We start from the raw sequence: 21031 nt of genomic DNA, 5'->3' as shown, positions 1-21031 counted from the left end.
GTTAAATGATGAAATAGCATATAATAAATATAAACTAGTGCGACAAGTAAACGAAAATGAGAAAAAACAAATAAAAATTATTAAATAATAGTACGAAATAAAAATTCAGTATTCTCTTTCTTTCGCATAAGCAATATTTTTATAAGAAAGTACTGAATGTATACCATAGAGTATACAATGTACATATATATTTTTCTCATTTCTTTTACAAATATATTCTTGGTATTTTTGTGCACAGTTTTATTTCATACCAGCGGTTTGCTGCGGTAGAAAAACTTTTTGAACTCCACTACAATTATGATACAAGCTTATACCGTATACACTATCTCCTACAAAGCACTATGAGATGAATTTTATAATTTATCGCTTCACCCTTATAGATATACTACTATCTCACTAGTAAACTTTTTTCTGTAAAAGACGCTATCATTTTTCATTCTTTGAACTTTTACTTCCTGCACGCGTTTAAATTTTCTGGATCAGCTATTTGTTAGCTTTTATTTATTTTATTCATTATGTTATCTCTATATATTAATTACTTCTTTCCGTAAATATTTCATCTCGAAAATAAATATTAAACATATAAATACTGTGGTTATACTTGCTTTTTATTTTCTCTTGTTTTACTTTTCCATTTAAAGTGATATATATTATAAAATGTTTTATGTTTTAATTAGATACAATTTTTTTTATAAGTATTTGAATGTTTAACTTTGACTTGTTATAATTTATGTTTTTATATTTTTCTTATTATTTATTTTAGACTAGTTTTCTTTGAATTATATGACTACACCGGTATTTTAGTTTTTCATGATTTCTTATAATTTTGTCGGTTATTTGCAATTTTTTTTTTTGAGTTTTTTGCATTTTACTCAAATGTGGAGGGTGACCGAGCCAAACGGACTTCAAATTCGGATATAGTGGGTCAAAATACGTTTCCGTAGGTGGATCCGATCAAATGCACTAACAGCTTTTTTTTTGTGTGCCAGTGTTATTATATATCGGGCTTTGAAAAGAAAATAACTGATTGGATCCTTATTAAAATTTAAAGTAAGATTATACTTTAACATGCTCGCGTGCACTAAAGAGGGTTAAAGTGTGGTCGAATATTAACTCTCACGGTTGAGATAACAAAGGGGGTGTTCTTATTCATTATTATTTATTGGTTAACAGCGTAAAATTGGACGACGAGACGGTGGCTCTTTATATATTTTAGGAAATAAAAAAAATCTCACTACCGACTATTTGAAGCGTAGCGTTATTCGATTCCGTTTATCTATGTGATGCGTGAAGAACGAAGACGCTCTTGGCGTGTTCGGGCAGATGGATTCGGGGCTCCGTGAGATTCGCGTTATTTTCACGTGGCTAAACCTATACAGTAGCTACCGCCATTCCTATCGCAAAGATGTATGATGAATAGCTCATGCTTGTATATAAACTATTATTATTAATCCGGTGGGTATTCATGTCTTCCGTAGTAATGAGCTAAAGTCGTTCCTAAGAACTTGTATTCAGAAAATATGTCATTTATTCATTTTACAATTATAAACTTTCACTAATTTGAATTTATTCTGCATAAAAATATAAATAAATTAAAATATATCGAGTAAAATAAAACGTAGATTAATTTTCTGGCTTCAATCGTAAAATATGATATCATATTTTTATTTTCAGTTATCTCAGATTCCATTATTATTTCTCTTCGGAAGCCAAAATATTTTTGATTAAAATTGATCTTTAAAAGTTATATTGATCAATAATAATTAAAAATTATATTAGTATAATTTTTTTAAATAATCTTAAGAAAGTTTTCTTAGTTATAATTATATGTACAAGTAAATTTGTCGTTATCCCGTATGGTGCAATGTGCAAGAGACTTCAAAAATCTAACTCTGAAAGTCAATATCTCCGAAACTGTTCATGGAAAAAAGAAAAAGGGAAAAATTACATTATAAATTAGTGATAAGTGTCGCTTCAACTTTAAAACTACAAAAATGACAGTTCAAAATAATATTTTTATAAATTAAAATTTTAATGTTAATTTTCACAGCTTTAAATGTAATATTTACATTTTATGTTGTAATCTGAAACTGTAATTTCTTCCGTTTTTTATATGAAGCGTCACGTTGCATCATATAATGTAATTTTTTCCGTGTAGCATTTAAAAATTTTATCCTGCACCAATGAATGCAGATTTATTTGAAGTTTAATATGTATAAATTTAAAAACAATTCTAAGAAAACTAACTTGACGAGAGTACTACCTTAAATAATGAGAATGAAACTTTTTAAATATTTTCAAATTTTACAACTCGCCTACAGGTATCTTAAGAAAAAAATTCAAGTCGTAGTTTCCAGAGTAGCGCTAAACAAAAAACTTGAAATATAAACTACCCGATCTATAAATTTTTTCACTTAAAATGTGAAAATAGAAACCACAAAAACAGCAAAGATAAATATTGAGTTTTTTGTACATAGTCTGTTTATTTGAGTAAATAATTATATCTAATGCACTTGAGCGATATAAAAAGTTTCGATCCGAAGAAATAAAAAATAACATTACTCACTATGAGAATGTTAAATTATATTTGTGTCAGAAGTAGATTCAAAGTCCGACTGGATATTCTCAACAGGATGTCGTTATTGTTGTGGCCAGGTGTCCTGTCGACACTTATATCAAAAAGAACCGACAGACCGCTTTTTTATTTGTGTTTGCTCGTGGGTGTCATATATACATATATGTGGAGAAAAAAGAAACTACAAATAAAAAAGAATATCGGCGCTTCACTTGGTGGCTTCCTCGATCTGTCAAGTGACTTTTGTGTTCTTGAATTTCAATGTAAGCACAACCGAACAATATTTTAACTCATATGTTCATTCCTCGGATACAATATCATTATGGTCAGAACGATTATTATTGATATTCATATGCATAAAACCTATGTGGTTTATATTTGTATACATTTTATCTTAAATCTTCAATCTCAAATTCATCATGAAATATTTTATTTACGATATTTAGCAATAATATTTATCTAGTGACTCGGGAATAAAAGATGTACGCCGCAGATTAAAAGAATTGATCCTATTGGGCGACAAGTTTGAGGCAACGGTCAGTATTCATAGCGGTATGGTCAAACATTTACCAAAGCTCTAGATATTCCTACCTGATCGCTCGTATGTCTATTACGAATTTTATTGAAGTGTATATATACTCATATTTTATTCAATACGTTGCCTCTCGAAAGTTATTTTTAAAGCCCTTGCAATTTACTGACTATATATTTGTTCGATCAATTTTTCAGTAATACTCAAAATCTACGTGTTTATATATACATATGATGTAAAACAAAATATATGCATTCATGTTTGGAGAACGTAATTATTTGAATTTTAAAATCGGTTTTGTAAAGTAAAAAGCTTTTGCACTTAATAAATCAATAAAATAAAACATAAATTTCAGTTATTTTAAACATAAACATTTATGAGGATGTAATGTAAAAATAAAAATCGATTTTAAATAAAATTTATCGATTTTTTATACATCCCTCTCATAATATTTGAGGATGTTTTATTTATTAAATAGTTTTGTATATGTTATACTCGTCAAAAGTCAAGTGTTCTGTATTCGATTAAAAATTTTTCTTCAATTTATTCACTTTAAATTGTGCCAGATCCTGTTCGTGCCGTACATGAGCATTTATATAAATAGTGTATTATTGCAAAAAAGCATAGTAAAGAATAATTTTCGGGAGTACGTATTTAATGGAGATAATTCATTGAGCGCGAGTTTTAGTGAAAACTCGAGACTATACTCCACTCTCTGGAAAATCGTTACTCGAATTGACGTTGTTTAATTATAATTAATAAAAGGATCGACAGTTTTATTTCATTACTCACTGTTTTGTTTACTCTCCGTCGAATGTAGGCAACGCCACGCACTAATCAAATTGATTAAAATTTTTTTCTCATATGTGCGTAAATAGTTCGTGAAGCAGAGCTTTTCAATAATTTATTAGCTCAGAGATGTTACAGATTCATTTATATACATTGAATTCCATTTATATTATATAAATTTTCGTTACTATACTTTCTGATGGTAATAATGATATTATTATTATTATTATTATTATTATTATTATTATTATTATTATTATTATTATTATTATTATTATTGTGTTTTGAGCTCGTATGAAAGTATGTTTATGATATGTACATCAAAATTGACTTTAGCGTACTTGAAAATATGTTTATTTGCGTATACATAACATAAAAATTGTATGTGTAGAATATCATTTACCGAACTTGTTCAAACAAATTGATTTGCTTTTGTGTTTTTTTTTCAAATGTATTTTATTTGTGATTGAATTTACACTTGATATATTTTTGTGTATTTGTACATATTTCTGTATGAATAAGCACTTTTGACAGTTACTAAGCGAAAAAAGCTTTTGAAAATTGAAGTTATTGAAATGCACTCAGAGAATTGAACTTTGAAAATTTAGAGTTGGATAAATTTGGACACTAAACTTATATGAATTCAATATTTAATTTTCGAGTTTGAATGAGAAAAGTTTTTGCGATAAATATATTTTCCAAATGCTTATAATTTCCAAAAGATAATTTCCACAAATTAAAGTATTCAATGGTTGTCGGGTCAGTTATGTTTAATGAATTGATTTTACAAAATATATACTAAATTGAAAACGAGTAATATTAGTTATTTAATTAATGTGCGTGTCTTTGGAAATAATTTCCAATCAATAATTAACTGTAACCACTTCAATTATAAAAAATTTGTAATTCCTTTGAGTATGTATAAATAAATAATATTTTTTATCGGTAAATATTTCGTAGAAGCTATTAGAAGTAACTTATTTGTAAACATTTTTCATGAACGTGAGTGCGAATATACAAGCGCTTACGTTTGAAGTGACCAAAACACGAACAGCTATCACGCAATATTTTTACATTTATTTCTATTACGTTTTTTCAATCGATGTTTACACAGTATTCATCGTGGCAACTTTGTGCTAGTTACTCACAACAGTTTTCAATCTGTTACAATTTAAGAAACTGAAGAGATGATTTGAAATAGTTCAAATTTTAAATGTAAAGTGGCATTAAATATTTCATCGATCTTCACCGTAAATGCATGAAATTTATAATTATCGATTAATGAATATTTTACTAAAGCTTAATTCTGCAGGGTATTTGGATCAATGACAGGAATTACTGCCAAACTCAAATGTGGCATTATCGCGTGTTATAGTTCGAGATACATAAATTAACATTTAACTTTTTCATTTAGAATTAAAGGGTACTGAATATCGGTTGTTCAATTCAGATTATTCTATTTTAAGTATTCGGTATAAATTAATTATTTCAGTCCATTAGCTTCAGTTTATCGTTTCAAAATTAATTTATTCTATGTTTGTGAGTATAAATATGCATAGTTAGGTGAAAAAAACAGTATCATAGCATTTATAAACTAAAAAATGTATCCATATTATTTTTCGCAAGTTTTATATATATATTAAAACGTTAATGTGTGCATAAATAATGCTTTTTATTGATATATAATTCATAGAAGTCATTAAAAAAAATTCATGTGAAAAAATTTAGTAACAGAATTACCATGCAAGTATATTTGTATATGTTTGAGGTAAACAAAACACGAATAGTCATCACGCGACACAAATTTTTTCTGCTACAAACCAGGTTTCTTGAATCGACATTTACAGAGCCTTTGCTATGACCATGTCAGCTTTAGTAAATTGATCTATGATAGCACAGAATATTCAAAAATTTACAATCGTAAAAACCGAAGAGAGTTTGAAAAAAAATTTCAAGTACCATTTTGTACACTCATGCAAATCTTGTTCTATTTATTTGAACTGGAGATTTATCGAAGCTATGTGAGGTAATTTAATTAAAGCTCATTTTCTATAAATATTCTGATAACAATGACAGTTAAAATCACTGGCGAAATTCAAATGTGACTGCGACATTACCATACATATGAATAAAAGTTACATTATTAAAACCTCTCAATTTCTTATTTCGAATAAAATAGCATTAAATACGTATTATAGTCGACTAAAGTAAAGCATTTTCAATTCATATTTAATTATCCTGAAACGTATCGGTTTTCGGTAGCGAATATTATATTTCTATTTTAACTTATGAATGATCATCAGTTAATAATTCAGTTGTAGAGTAAGTAATCATTTATATATATTTATTATTATAAATTATAAATAATAATAATATTTATTTTTTATATTTATAAATCATATATATTTTTTTAAAATACGTTCTATTTCTTGTATTTCTGTACATATAGTACAAATAAATAAGTTGCAAGGTTTGAAGATTAATTTACGAGTTGAAGAGTAGGTCAAGACCCGAGCGTCTTATACTCTTTTGTACTAGATGTACACAATAGTTTTTGTCAAGAGTGCTTAGAGAATACTTTAAAACATTCTCCCAGATTATTTATAGTGGTTTTTATCCAAGTTAATAGTGATTACAGTGATGGACCTTAACAGTTATATGATGTCTTATCAGATTGTTAAAAGGAACAGATAATTGGTTTATTGTATGACAAAATATTTGTAAATCTTACACGCAAGAGCATATTCGCTAAGCATTTTTTTTTTTTTTTTTTTTTCAAGAATTGGTACAATTTTTACTAATCTCATTAGTGTTATTTAATTGAGTTTTGACAAATCTAGTCAAACAGTAACTCTTTTCGAACTTCATTCAAATGTTTGCAAGACTTTATAACTCCTAATAATTTTATATCCGTAAAATGTGACCATTGACAAATTACTATTTTCGGTAAAAAGTAATGGGCTGTTTTAAAACCCGAGAGCATTATTTCCTCAAAATACATGAGCTTAAATGATAGCAGTTTTTAACACATTTTTTGGTGCACTACCATTAAAGCACATGTGGTCGTTAGAAAAATTACTCTCTTGATACACTTGTTTTAAGGGTGTTGAGAACATCAGCTAAAAAATTTAATACTGATGAAGAAAAACTTTTCTTTTGAAGATTTCTTTTGAAATTGATAAATAATTGAAAAATATTAATTTGTTCAATTTGCAGTTAAACACAGAAGATATTTTTGCAATTATGAAACTAGCCAAAGTATTTGAAATTTTCATTGAGAGATTTTTCAATTATTTTTATGACTCTTATTCAACAATGTCAAAGTTATTAATAAAATTGCAATTAAAGTTGAACATTAAAGATCTCATTGAAAATAACTATATTTATACTGTTGTAACGATTAATAGTGAGTTGGGTACGGTTTCAAGGCATTAGTATAGATTTTCGTGAAATCTGTTTTCTTAATAAGACAGTTTTATGTTACCTACTTGGTTATTTTGTTGGTAAACAACTTAAATTTAAACTTTTAACGAGTAGTCGTTGGTTCAGCTCAAAAACAAAATAATTTTACAACACTTAAATTTTTGTTCTTATCAATAATTTCTAAAAACAATCAAAGGACGAAATATATAATTATAATTATCAACTAGTTAATTAGTCGATCATTACTTTATTACTTAACATGTAACTTATCTAGATCACCACAACAATTATGCGATAAATGAAAATAGACATTGCATCGAAAAATGTTACCGAGATCGTTATATTCATTAGTCTTATTCTGACATTGTTGTTAGCACTTTAGTTTCCGATAGTTTTTCAACAATAAAAGCCAAGTAATGGAACTAATAAATTTAAAGCTGAAGAACAAATTTTTCTGCGATCGATGTAGCTCAGGTTACAATCGATATTTTATATTTGTTCAACATATTTTTTACAAAATAATTGGATTGTCGCCGTGGAGCTTGGATATGTCTAATATTATTTTAAAAAAGCCACCAAACGATAACGATCAAATTATTGTGTGCAAACTTTCGTACTTGGGATCATGTTATAATCTTTTATTATTTTTATTTATTAGTTCAACAAATTTTTATGTTTTATTTAACTTAAAATTCCCTAATTTTCTGTATGACTCAATTTTAACGCCAACCGTAAGAGCCAAACTTAAATTTATAGCAGTGCTGTGTATTACTTTTATACCACTGATTTATATTTGTCGGCAAAAATTAATGATCGGTGTAATCAATCGCTTGAAAAATGTCGATATAAAATTGCAAAATTGTCAAAGCTACAAAGCAAGAAGAAGAAATTGTTATACTTATTTTATTTTTATCATGAATTTTTTAATTTTTATTAGTAACATAGTCATGGTATTTTATTATTTTTCAAAATCTTCGGTCATAGTTCAGTTTATTATTTTATTTCCTGATTTTATCAGTAGTTGGATGATAATACAATTCACCATATTATTAAGAAAAATTTGTAAACGATTTAAAAGTATTAATTCTGCCATATCAAAATTAGACATTCGAAGTAAATTAAACGCGAGTGAAAAAAATGTATCACTATTAACTGAATTAGCGATATTCGAAATAAGAACTATTAAATTTGCTTTCATTGAACTGTGCGAAATATGTCAAGACTCTACTGATTTTTACGGATTACCTATTCTCATTTCGATTATTCATTACGTGTTGATAAGCATAATTCGATTGTACTTTGTAATTTTGGCATTACTTCAAATAAAAGAATCTGACAATATGCTCTACGTTTGTGCTGGAGTAGTCAACAGATCGATTATTTTCTTACTTGTAGTGTTAACTTCTACTGTCACCAAAACAACTAATGAGGTAAAGTGATTAACAAATCGACCACTAATTAAATTCAATAAATTTATTAATTTTTTCCAGAGCAACAACACAGGAAAAGTTATAAATTTACTTATGGATCAGTGTTCAATGGATCAAAAAATTGAAAAACAAGTAACTGAAATTTATTTGTTTATTTATTACATTTAATTTCATAATCACTATCTAAAATTTCTTGATTTTAGTTGGCTAAGTTTTCTAGCGATATTCTGCATTTGAAAATTGAATTCACGGCCTACGAAGTTATACCATTAGATCGCAGACTGTTAGCTATGGTGCGAAAATAAAATTTAACTTTTATAATTTTACACTTTAATGAAGTATAAATATATACATTTTTTATTCTTTGTTTAGATTGTTGGTACCGTCGCAACTTATCTCGTTATCGTTATTCAGTTCAGTTTCGGCACAGCTTCTAATTGACAATATTCAAACTTTTATTTTTTGTGCTCACATAGACTATAATTATATTCTCTAGTTATTCAAAATAACTGATCCAATATTGTTCTTCTGACAAATAATGATCGCATTTATTTACATAATCACGAGATACTGTGTATCACTCAAAACAAATAAACATAATTATTGGAAGTCTATTTGATATTCTAGTTATTATTTAATACTCAATACTAATTGAATATCAATTAGATTAATATCTCTGAAAATAGTCTGCATATTTTAACATAGGATTAATTAATGTATAATTTTTATTGTCCGGCGCTTGTTATATTTGCGTGATAACTATTTTTACATAAGACAAAGCATGATCCTAAATAATTGCTAATTAAAGAAATATCTATCTGATTTTAAAATTAGCAAATCTAGTTTAAGAGTAAAGGTATATTTTAATTCCATCGTGAGAATTTTCAAACAACTCTCACATTCTTTGAAGAAGAACTTGAAGATGAGCTATATAATTATCATTCAGTTAATTAGTTCGTTATTACTTAACTATTGTTTTTTTTTAGTCGATTGTCAACGCGATAAAGTTGCTGCATTCTCGAGTTTTTTCATTAGTCTTCATTCCGACATTGTCAAGTTGACAATTTAGTTCCTCAGATTTCTATGATGGAGTTATTAAATTTGAAAGAAAAATTCAATCTTTACCGGTACAATTTAGTGTGCCGTCGATATTACATAATAATTCAGTATATTTTCTATAAACTAATCGGATTGTCACCATGGGTAGTGGATACTTCTGCGATACTTTCAAAAAATCTAAATGATTTTGAAGAAATAAATCTATGTGAAATTTCATACGTTGGATCATATTATAATCTCTGTATTTTTTCGTTTATTGGTTTATCAAATATTTATTTTGAACTAAATTCATCATTACCTCACGCTCAATCTGACTCAATACTGACACCGGCATTCAGAGCAAGGCTCAAATTTATTGCAATATTGTGTATAAACTTTATACCACTTATTTACGTTTGTCGTCAGAAAATATTAATTGCCGTCATCAATCGTTTGAAGACCACAGATCAAAAATTGAAAAAATGCGAGAACTATCTATCAAATAAGAATAATAAATACATTTATTTTATATTTATGGTGAAATTTCTATGCTCTGCCACTTCGACATCAATTTTGTTACACCACTCAAATTTTTCATTCGTAACGTTGCTACTGAGAATTTACCCTGATCTTATCGGAGGTTGGGTCATGATACAATTTTCTACATTACTAAAGGTAATTAATAAACGATTCAAGAGTATCAATGCAACTATCACAAAATTGGACAATATTGTAAATGATACGAATCAAATAAAGGTATTGTCTGGAAGGGAAGTATCCTTCAGGCATGAAACAGAAATCCTTAAACATGCTTACGTAGAACTGTGTGAAGTATGCGACAATGTCGTTAACTTTTATGGATTACCTCTTTTGATTTCAATCATTCACTACCTCACAATAAATATTATTCGACTTTACTTCATAATTTTGTCAGTACTCTCAATAGCATTTTATGACAGAGTAATTTATATATGTAATGGGATAAATTTTTCGTTGGCGAGTTTCATATTTTTGACATTAACTTCGAGTGTTACAGATACAATGAAAGAGGTATTCGTAAATAAAAATATGAAATGTTCAAATTTTATAAATTTATTCATAAATCGCTATGATTTCAGAGTAAGAAAACATTAAAAGTCATCAGTCTACTGGTTAACAGATGTCCAGTTGATTCAAAAATTGAAAAACAAGTAAATGAATTTATGTTTTCTATATTTTATAGTTCGGTTTAACCAAAGACTGGTCAACAAACGCAATTTAATGACTTTGGTTACACTGTGAGGGATATGCCGCAGTGCTTTTTGGGTTACAATGTTGCTATGCACTTATAGCTTACAGCTTTAGTTAATTACGATAGTTAGAGCTGTAAGAAACTTTTTGTAAAAACCTTTTTTTTTTTTTTTTTTTTTTTTATTGTTAAAGATAATTTTTTAATTAGAATCAGGTTTTTCAATAAGTATTACTTTACAAGGTATTACTTGAGAAACGAAAATCACATTATGTAATGTTACACGACGCTAATTCAGAAAACCAGTCTAAGGTTAATTAATCATGAAGTATATTTTGACTGAAACTGCACACCTAAAGCGTGAAAACTTGAGATGTACTTTACGATCACTTTATTTTCAATTTATAGTTGACTAAATTTTCAAGTGACATCTCACATTTCCAAGTTGAATTCACCGCTTGCGATGTTATACCATTAGATCGTAGGCTCCTGTTAATGGTAAGAGAATAATTAAATTCTTTATCGTTGATTACAAAAGACAAACTTATTTTTACAATGAACTTTTTTTTTTAGATTGTTGGCACCATTGCAAGCTATCTTGTTATTGTCGTTCAATTTCGTATCAATTCACCGTCTAATTAATTAATAATTAATTAACAAACTTCCTGTGAATACTTACAGTGAAAATTAACTTCATCATATATTCAATATCGGTATTGCTTAATACTATTCTCTGTCTCGTCAGTCGATAAACTCTAAAATATATTGGTATTAATAAGTTATATATCTGTTATTTCAAACTTACTTGACATTTGGTGTCAATAAATCAATAATTCCAGGAATTAATTGATCCAAATTTCAATATCATTTATTTGTGTACTCCTGGGTTAAGCACTCTATAAGATTATAAGATACGAATTTATTGTCTATAAATGGTTGAAAGATATAGAGATTTCTGTCACAGCGTGTTCTTTTTTTGTATAACTTTTTCTTGCAAAGGAAATATTTCATGAATTAAGTAGTATCTGAAGTTGAAGTGACATATTTTAACTAAAATTTTTGGTATTCGGTAGAATTATGAAATTATGAACAACCGTGTGTCATTCATATTTGAAATATTTTATAATAGAACAACTGAGCAAACGAACGTCTTTATTTTAAGTTTCAATGTAATTTGATAAGGAATAATTTAGATCTATAAAAATTTTAATCCCGTATTTCACTCTAAATTTATTTAAATATTAATATTACATTTAATAAACCTAAAAAAATAAATAATGGAATAACATTGTAAATTTGAATAAATAAAGCAACTCAATATTTCTGTACATCGAAAATTCTAAAAAATTCGTTGGTCTACATCTACTCTGTCTTTCATGCTTGGAAAGTTTATATTTAATAAAAATTAAATATTAAAGCTTCAAACGTTGTCAATCAATAATATGATAGCAAGTTTTTTTACCTTTAGAATTTTTCATTAAAATATTTCAAATTTAAATCATTTTTATTCATTTGGGCTTTTTACCAGACCAGATAATCTATTTACACCCTAAGTGCCTGCGAAAAACTTTGTAATTTTATTGAAAACAAATGAAATGATTTTTGGATTAAATTGGCTCTTAAAAAGTGATTGAATAAATATTTACTGTATAGAAAGTTGGAATTTAACTACATAAATAAATCTCATATATACTGTTTAAAGTGGTGCTACAGTTTTCTAGGTATCTAGTAGCATATTTTTAAGTTATTTGTCAAAAGTTTACATTTATTCAGTAAAACATGTTCAATTGTAGTGCCTAGTGACACCAAGAACACGTACGGCGCTCTTTGAACTATCAGCGTTTTTGGTGTAAAAAAGAAATAAATCCCTTGAACCATTATCTGAATCCACAGGTTTTTTTCTATTTTTTTCAATACGGAAATGCTCAAAAGAAACCGACCGTACAAAAGTAATATTATTGTGTCCTAGTACTGAATTAGGGTTAGATATTTGTCATTGATGTCGCCGCATTTATATACATCTATAGTTCTCTATATATTTTATATATACTGTGTATATACGATAATATATATCTATGAGTACACAAAACTTTAGAGTCAGGTGTGGTGTATATACGAAAACTTTTTTTATGATGAAACGCCGCGGGGTGGTGAGAAAATATCCATACTCTGGTAAGTGGTCCAGCATTCTCGAAAGTTGCTAAAGTTTGAACAGCAATTTTCCTAACATTAAATGCCTGCGGTCAAACTTTTTATGATTTAAATATAGAATGCAATCAAGACACCAAATTACACCTTACTCTTTTTCGAGTTATTATTATTAGTCTGGTATACATATAGCGGGGTTAAGAATCCCTAAAAAATTTTCTTGTCTGTAATACTTATAAATATTTAAAATATTCATGGAAAACTCAGTCTATAAATTCACTCATTATTTATATCTGTTATATTATTATGTTATTAATCTCTTTTTTATTTTCAACAATAAATATTTAAATATTTTCATCCTGGTAATAAATATATTTGAATTTAAAAAGCACAAAAGTTTAAGCTGGAGTAGAAATTTTCGTTAGTAAAAAATTAAATATTTCATAGTACCGACGGTCAATTAAATTTTTATATTTTTATTATCCTCGAATATTCCTTTCAAACAACAGCGAGTGCAGAATGAGATAGAAGATAGTTGTCCGAGGGAATTGTACAGGCCACTATCTACTATTAATTAAATTCCAAGTCGGCTATTCGTCGATGTTCTAAATAAATTTCATTATATTATTATTTTTATTTGTCGTTTTAATTAAATTATTCAAACGTTCAACAGGACTAATAGATTAAAACTCTATATTTATTTTTATTATTTATTGTATTTGTTATTAATATTTGAATGTTCACTGTCCACCTAGACACATTCTCTATTGACCAAATATTAAACTAACTGCCAAGTGAATTCATTTCGACCATTGATTAATTTTTTTCAACAAAAAATTCCCTGATTGATTTACTTTTCATTCGATTATTATTTTCAACAGTCGAGTCTCGTTATGAGTCTTATTTGTTGTCTTTTTTTTTTTTAGACCAGACTCGTGTTAATATGAGAGAGACACCAATAGGACTCATAGCGAGAGTAGACTGCATAACATCTGGTGGCGTTTTTCAATAAAAAATAAAAAAAAAATTATTCGGGCGTATCTCCGGGACCGGAAAGAATATCACTTGAGAGTGGTGAATATAGGAAGAGAGAAAAAAAAACTAACAAATTTGGAGTTCTATTCTCGCACGATTTAACCACGGTGGAATAGTTTGTGGTTATAAAAATGGAAATAAGAATAAGAAAGGTGGAAACTAAAGGGAGAAAACCAGAGGCGTCGTTTCGTCGGTTTCGGATGTAATTCACAAGTCGGACACGGGCGAAAAATCTCAATGCGATTATACAACCTTCTCGACTACCTTCTGCGGTGGACAATGGAAAAAGAAACGAATCGAGATGCGGGTTCTAAATAAAACGAGAGTGTAAAGAAGAAAGATTTACCTTTTTAGTAAATCTTAACCGTGGATAAGATATTATATATCCACATTTAATTCATTCTCGTCTGTAGATACCGATATTTATAAATCCACTGTTACATTTGGCTTCTCGATGTATATATTTATAAATCTGCAGGATTAACAATCGAACAAATATTTGATCTCGGTAATACTGTTATTGAACTACATGCTCTCAAAGTGTGACATATTAACGAGAAATAATGCTCGACTGTTTGTTTTCTAACAAAGGAAAGGATTCTTTTTATCCGATATACCAAAATATCAAAGAGTTCTGTCTCGGTTTCACCGACAGAAGAATAAAACAAAAAAGTATTAAAAACTAGCAAACTATTCTATTGAAATGAACACATTGTTTCCCAGTATTCCAGGTAATTAATGAGATATTATTTTACTGGTATAACAACAAAGAGGAATAAAAATACGACGATTTCATGGCGAGATATTAATAAAAGAGAAATGAAAAAAATTTTTCAATATCGCTAAATAATAAAAAATGAAAACTTTTGAATAGATTCGAAATTTAATATAAAATTTAATTACTTTTTTAAAAGAACCGTTATCAAACGTTGTATTGTTGAATGGTGGGTATAAAAATAAAAACTAAAGACTATTTTTATATGCAGCTATTGAATATTCGAAATGCTTTGTCTGTGTACGCATCAGTGACAGAATATTTTTATTATTTATACAAGAGACTTTTATTCTTGTATGAAATGACATTGTATTTGTACTTCTTATAAAAGTTGTGTACAATATAAAAGAATAACTAGTCTGGGTACGATTTATATAATCCCGCATCTGTCACAACTGTTCGTAAAGACTACACAATCTAGATCGAAATTTTTTTGCTGAGGATCTTATTTTGATCTCTTCAAACAACTTACCTGGCTATCTTATGTTATTATGTCACTCGAGATTGAGAAGGTTTCGATAACCCAACAAAAATTCAAAACCGCTACATGTCATTTGTGTGTATAACAAATTCCGTATTTTTAATCAAAGCTTTCACCAGTCGACAGTCAAAATAACTCGAGTTGAATAAAAACTTTTGTGTACGGTATATGTCTATTTATATATATATATAGTAAGTAATCTATTTATAATTACGACAAGTATTGAAAACGTTAAAGTAAAATAATATTTTTTATTTTCAGCGGAAAGAGTAATAGCTGACTCAAAATAAGTAAATAAGCTCACTGAACACATTAGAGATCAAAGTTATTCGTGGAAAAGGATATAACAGCAATAAATGGTAAGTTTTTGATCAATTACTGCTGCTCGGTTTCACTCAATGACTGCAGACCGGAATAATAGCATCAAACGGTTTGTGCAATCATATCAAATTACTTATAACTGCTGGGTGTAGATAAGTCTTTGTGTTATTATTTGTGTAATAGTATTTTATTGTGACTGAGATTTTATCAAACCACCAGGTAAATAATCCTGTTTATTTTATTAAAATTTATTATAGCAAAAATATTACGTAGGTCCTATATGCAGGTATAAATTTCAAAATATATTACATTTTTTTAAAAGTAATTTGTTTAAAACATTTTTTTTTAATTCGGACAACAATGAAAATATAAGAATTTAAATCATTTTTTTATTTAAAAAACACTCGTGGTATTTAAATTTATATCAATAAATAAAAGAAATCAATATTGAATCAAATTCGATGAAATTTCAAAGCAAAAATATAATATCTATGCTGTAATTTATTTTTCAAGTAAAATTTGTTTTGTAGAAAAAACTTAATGTTCAAATCTAAGTAATTTTTGTCGTTGTTTCAATTAGTCGAGCAGGTTATAAAAAAACCATTAGTCAAAAAGTTTATATATTTATGTAAATATCTTTTACAACTTGGTAGCACACGTAATGCTTAATGGAAGGCAATTAAATTTTCTACACCCGTTTTCTAGTGAAATGACTTGATCAAGTCTACAGATAAACAACCTCGGGGAATTAGTTTCGCGAATAATCGCCGTGTAAAATTAATTTTAAAAATTAAACTCAAATATTTGTATCAAAATATAACATACAAACATCAAAGCTGCATTATCCATTATCATTATGCAGAATATAGGTTATTATTTCAGTTATTTCAATAAAGCCTTGTGCAAATTACAGATAATGAATAAAATAACGAGCTACTTTCATCGATTTTCTCTCAAAGGATTTTTCAATGAGAGCCCTGGATTAATTCCCTGAAATGTTTATTAAGGCTTACAGAGTAAGCTTTATTTTTTTCATTGTTGATCGTTTAATTTTTTTACATTGTAAAAACACTGACACGAATTTAATAAAATGGCAAACATGTGATTACGCGAGTCATATAATTTAACATGAATGTGAACGATATTTAATCTGCGGCTTTTATTGACAGAATTCCAAAAAAAATATAATTAGCAAGCTTGTTTGAAATTAGTCTCAACATTTACGGTAATAAAACTCTGAATCAGATTTATTTGATGAATAAAATATACATATATATTTAAAAAGGTAACACACCTTTTACCTTTGAATGAAGCTAAATCAGTCTTGTGCGCTTTTTTTATTTTATCTTATTGTACTTTTTAATCCATCATTTTTCTCATCGACGTCGACATTGACACTGGTGGATTCTGTTATTGTTATAAAATCCTGCGTAACTTTATAGTACGTCAAAAATTCATGGTAGCTTTTCCTCATAATATATATAGTACATGTACGTGCGGTGTATATTCAAGGAATTCATCCGATGAAATTAGTACCGCTTTATGGTTGCTTGCGCGTGACGAGATCTCTCTGGGTTTGTCGCTATACTTGTTTAACAGTGAAGGGAATACCCAGGTAGTCTCTATACCATACTGATGTAGTGTAGGGTCGCAGACAAAACACAGCGAACCGCACAGACTAGAGAGATTTCAGAAATCCTTCTCTTTACATACTTTTTCTCGTCTTTTTTTATATTCAATTTATCCAGTGACAATAGCTTTAATGTTAGCTGTAACATCCTATAGGTATATTCTTGCTCTATATATAATACTATTCTACACATATATATACCACCCTATGTGTTCCCACGCATTCAAGTACAATGCGTAAACCTAAGTATATAAATGAGTTAGCGTTTAACTATGTTTATACTTTAGTAATTTAATTGCGGAATTTGAAACATGACTTATGCATAAGATAGAGCAATAATTTTGTTCCGATGATTAATTTTGACACTATAACGTAATTTGTAGACTTCAAACTTTGCATATACTCTTATCTGTCCTTATCACTTAAATTAAGGGTTAAATAATTCACCATACATCTTCATTTATATTCGGTACTGTGTAATACTAAAAATAATTTCAAGTCAAATTTTTAGATCATATTTTTGCTTTCTCTTTGCAAAATTTATTTCATTATTACAACTAACTGAAATTATTATGATAATAATCGAATTTTAATAAAGAAGATATAAATGAAATTCTACTTTAATTACTCAGTTATTTATTTAATATCAAATTAATTTTTAATTGCGGTATCAATTAAATTCTTTTACTCACCTGTAAACGATCGATACATTTTAATTAATTTAACTACAAGGTTTTTTAGTTTTTAATTAAAATAATTAATTTAAATTAAATCTCTGCGATTTGATATTTAAAAGTTTAATTAATTTTGTCGGTATTGGAAATTGTTTAAATGGAATAATTCAGAGCAAAATTTTTTCCGTTTTCCTTTAAAGGAAAGTAGGATGTTGGTGTCCATCAGACCCGAATTCCCGTTAAAATCTCGTGCCCTTGTTACGTCAATTTTTTTCCTAGAACCTTTTTGATGCTTTTGAAACAAAATATTTGAAAGTTAAGCCCTTGGATGTTCGAAACTTTGTTCTACTAAATAAAATGATACTTTGACAAATGTAGGATATCTATGAGTATTGATTTTTTAAAAATAAAATTCTATAATTTTGAATTCTTCATACAAAAAATATCGTGTTGGTATCAATTGACAATTAAAGATTTTTTATTAATGGGTCAATATAATTAAAAAAAAAAAAAAAAAAACATTAAACATACAATTTTATAAAAAAAGTTTTTTTTTTTTTAAATAAAATTCGATTATTAAAATAAAAAAAAAAAATCCAAGGTTTTGATAGTTAGTGATAGCTAAACTATGTTATGAGTAACCAAGCATTCATGTCTAGAGCATTTTATGATGCACGAGATATGTCGAGGATAATTTATATAATTGCTTATTAACGCCTCTTACATAACAAAAAAATTTGTAAATATATAACAAAACCGCGTAGGAGTTGTGTAATACATCCTTTTGGTATAAAACTCGATTTATTGTGCGTCAGTATATCTTGGTATAGCGAGCTACCCAGACCAACCGGCACAAGATGAAAACAACAATAGTTATTTTATCTCTGATGAGTTTTCTTCTCGTCCAGGTAAGTATTAATTTATTAAAAAGTTTTTCAATCGAAAATAGCAAAATAGTTTAAGCTGTTTGTTTTTAAACTGTAAAATGAGGTGTCTATTTGAATTAATTTATTTACTCGTTAAAGTGAGAAAGGTGCGTTTTATCCTGTACAGAATAATTACTTTATAGAGTGCACCATTACCAGAACAAACTATAGCGGAAAAAGCACAAGAGGCATTTGATACGTTCAAGGAGCGAGCGCAAGAGGCCTTAGAGTACGCTCAAGAGACTGCAAGCAAAGCTATTGAATCAGCTCGAAATAAATTGCAAGAAATTATGGACTCTGCTCAGGAAACAGCCAAACAGGGAGTGGAAAATGGTCAAGAACTGTATGAATCTGGAAAAAATTACATTGCTGGGTTAAAAAATGCTACCGAGCAATTGGAAAAACAGACCTCTTAAATTTTATACTCAATGCTGTAAAAAGTAATATTAAATATCAATATGATTTTACCTCGTATTTTATTGTGAATTTATTATCCGATGAAAAATAAATTTTAAATTTAACGCTTTTCCAACGATTTTTCTGTAAAAAATAAATAATCTTTCAATATTGTCAATAAACTCATATTTTTATTTCTTATTAATAATTTCTATTGAGTAAAAAAATTCTTTTCAATAAAAATATTAAATAAATTTTATGGTGAAACGTTAACAAAGCCCTGGAATTTTTAATAAATGCTTCCAGTTTCCTTTGATGTTTTTTTTATTAAAATATTTTTATTCTGCAGTTATTTGAAAAATCGCTTTTGTAGAATTAAAATCCAGAGAAAAGAAAATTTTTAAATAATCTCACAGATAAATTAATAAATTTAAAAAAGAGTATTGTTGGATGATATAAATAATAAAAAAAAATTTTTTGTCATTGTGAATGTTACGTAAAAAAATTATTAAGATGTTTTGATATGACACTTTAAATGCCGAGAACTGTTACTAAATGTCCTTCATTATTGTAATTGAGGATTGAATCACGTTTTATAAACAAAGACTCAATCCGTTGAGTGAAACAATGAATGATCAGCGACGGATGAAAATGAAAATAAATATTGATATGCATAAATCGATAAATTTATTTATTTAAAATGAAATTAAAGAGTTCTCATTGAAATTAAACAGTTTTCATTAGAATTGGAATAAATGGTAACAATCGATGATCGAACCAGGGTTGTGAAAATGGGGATTTGATGAGATAATTCCGGGAGCTCAATTCATCGGGATTATATTGAACATAAAATATAATATCTTTTTAAGTATAATTAAAAATGATTCGCAGTATGCAAATAGCCATGAATTGAATTGTTTGGTGCATTGCAGTGACCGACTTTCCGAACAATCAATATATCTATGCAAACTCAATCAGCGTGAATTAATCATACTCTATACGCCACTTGTATACAGAACGTGAGGTGAATTTTAATACAGTAGTTTATCATTCATCAAATGCCAATAATATAAATAATATTTTTCAATTTCCCCTTTATTAAAGACAACAAACCCTCGGTAATCTACGTCGACCATAATCTTGATTCTATTTGTCTAGAGTTATCAGTCTCTACCAGTTCTTGTAATAAATCATTATCATTGTTATTATTTTTTTTTTATATTGTTCGAAAATATGCCTGTCGAAAATAACGAATTTTCTGAGTTTTCTAAAAATTTCTAGAGTTTTAAAAAATAAACGAATTTTTTTTGTCAATAATAATCATTTGTACCTTACGAACTTAAGTATTACATTTCTAAAAAAAAGTTCATCTTTAAAAGACCACAAAAAAATTTTTTAACTATAATTAGTTTTTATACTAGCCATCTAATGCCAAAACCGGTTACAAAAAAACTTTCTACTTCCCTAAAATAATATAATAAATTACAAAATAATTATTAAAGTTATTTATAGGAAAAAAAAATTCCTCGTAAACTCAAAAGTTTAAATATCATACTATAGATATCATTAATAAAATAATTTCGAGCTCTTAGCAATTAAATGTAAATTATGTTTCCTCGGCTACTAAAAG

General features: G+C 27.6%; 3 protein-coding genes and 1 long non-coding RNA gene across 4 annotated transcripts in view; all 4 read left to right on the top strand.

The window, feature by feature from the left end:
* Positions 1 to 8847: 8847 nt before the first annotated feature.
* Positions 8848 to 9355, top strand: LOC123266097. Its single transcript, XR_006509710.1, has 3 exons — positions 8848 to 8881; positions 8953 to 9042; positions 9122 to 9355. It is a non-coding gene; the product is annotated as an uncharacterized LOC123266097 (long non-coding RNA).
* Positions 9356 to 9770: 415 nt separating this feature from the next.
* LOC123266070 lies at positions 9771 to 11797 on the top strand. Its single transcript, XM_044730106.1, has 4 exons — positions 9771 to 10837; positions 10906 to 10977; positions 11424 to 11513; positions 11589 to 11797. The coding sequence occupies exons 1-4, from the start codon at positions 9833 to 9835 to the stop codon at positions 11655 to 11657; spliced, it is 1236 nt and encodes a 411-aa protein (XP_044586041.1). The 5' UTR covers positions 9771 to 9832; the 3' UTR covers positions 11658 to 11797.
* A 3593-nt stretch (positions 11798 to 15390) lies between these two features.
* LOC123265979 overlaps positions 15391 to 21031 on the top strand; it is a 172222-nt gene continuing 166581 nt past the window's right edge. The window contains exon 1 of the mRNA XM_044730011.1: positions 15391 to 15813. The gene's annotated coding sequence lies outside the window, so the exon portion shown is untranslated. The remainder of the gene's footprint in view (positions 15814 to 21031) is intronic.
* On the top strand, positions 18830 to 19532 carry LOC123266089. Its single transcript, XM_044730124.1, has 2 exons — positions 18830 to 18987; positions 19149 to 19532. Exons 1-2 carry the CDS (start codon positions 18937 to 18939, stop codon positions 19419 to 19421), a joined length of 324 nt encoding a protein of 107 aa, XP_044586059.1. The 5' UTR covers positions 18830 to 18936; the 3' UTR covers positions 19422 to 19532.

The sequence above is a fragment of the Cotesia glomerata genome, linkage group LG1 (genome assembly GCF_020080835.1).
Source record: "Cotesia glomerata isolate CgM1 linkage group LG1, MPM_Cglom_v2.3, whole genome shotgun sequence".
Classification (NCBI taxonomy): domain Eukaryota; kingdom Metazoa; phylum Arthropoda; class Insecta; order Hymenoptera; family Braconidae; genus Cotesia; species Cotesia glomerata.
Note: the sequence above shows the minus strand (reverse complement) of the source record. Positions and strands in the feature narration are given on the sequence as shown.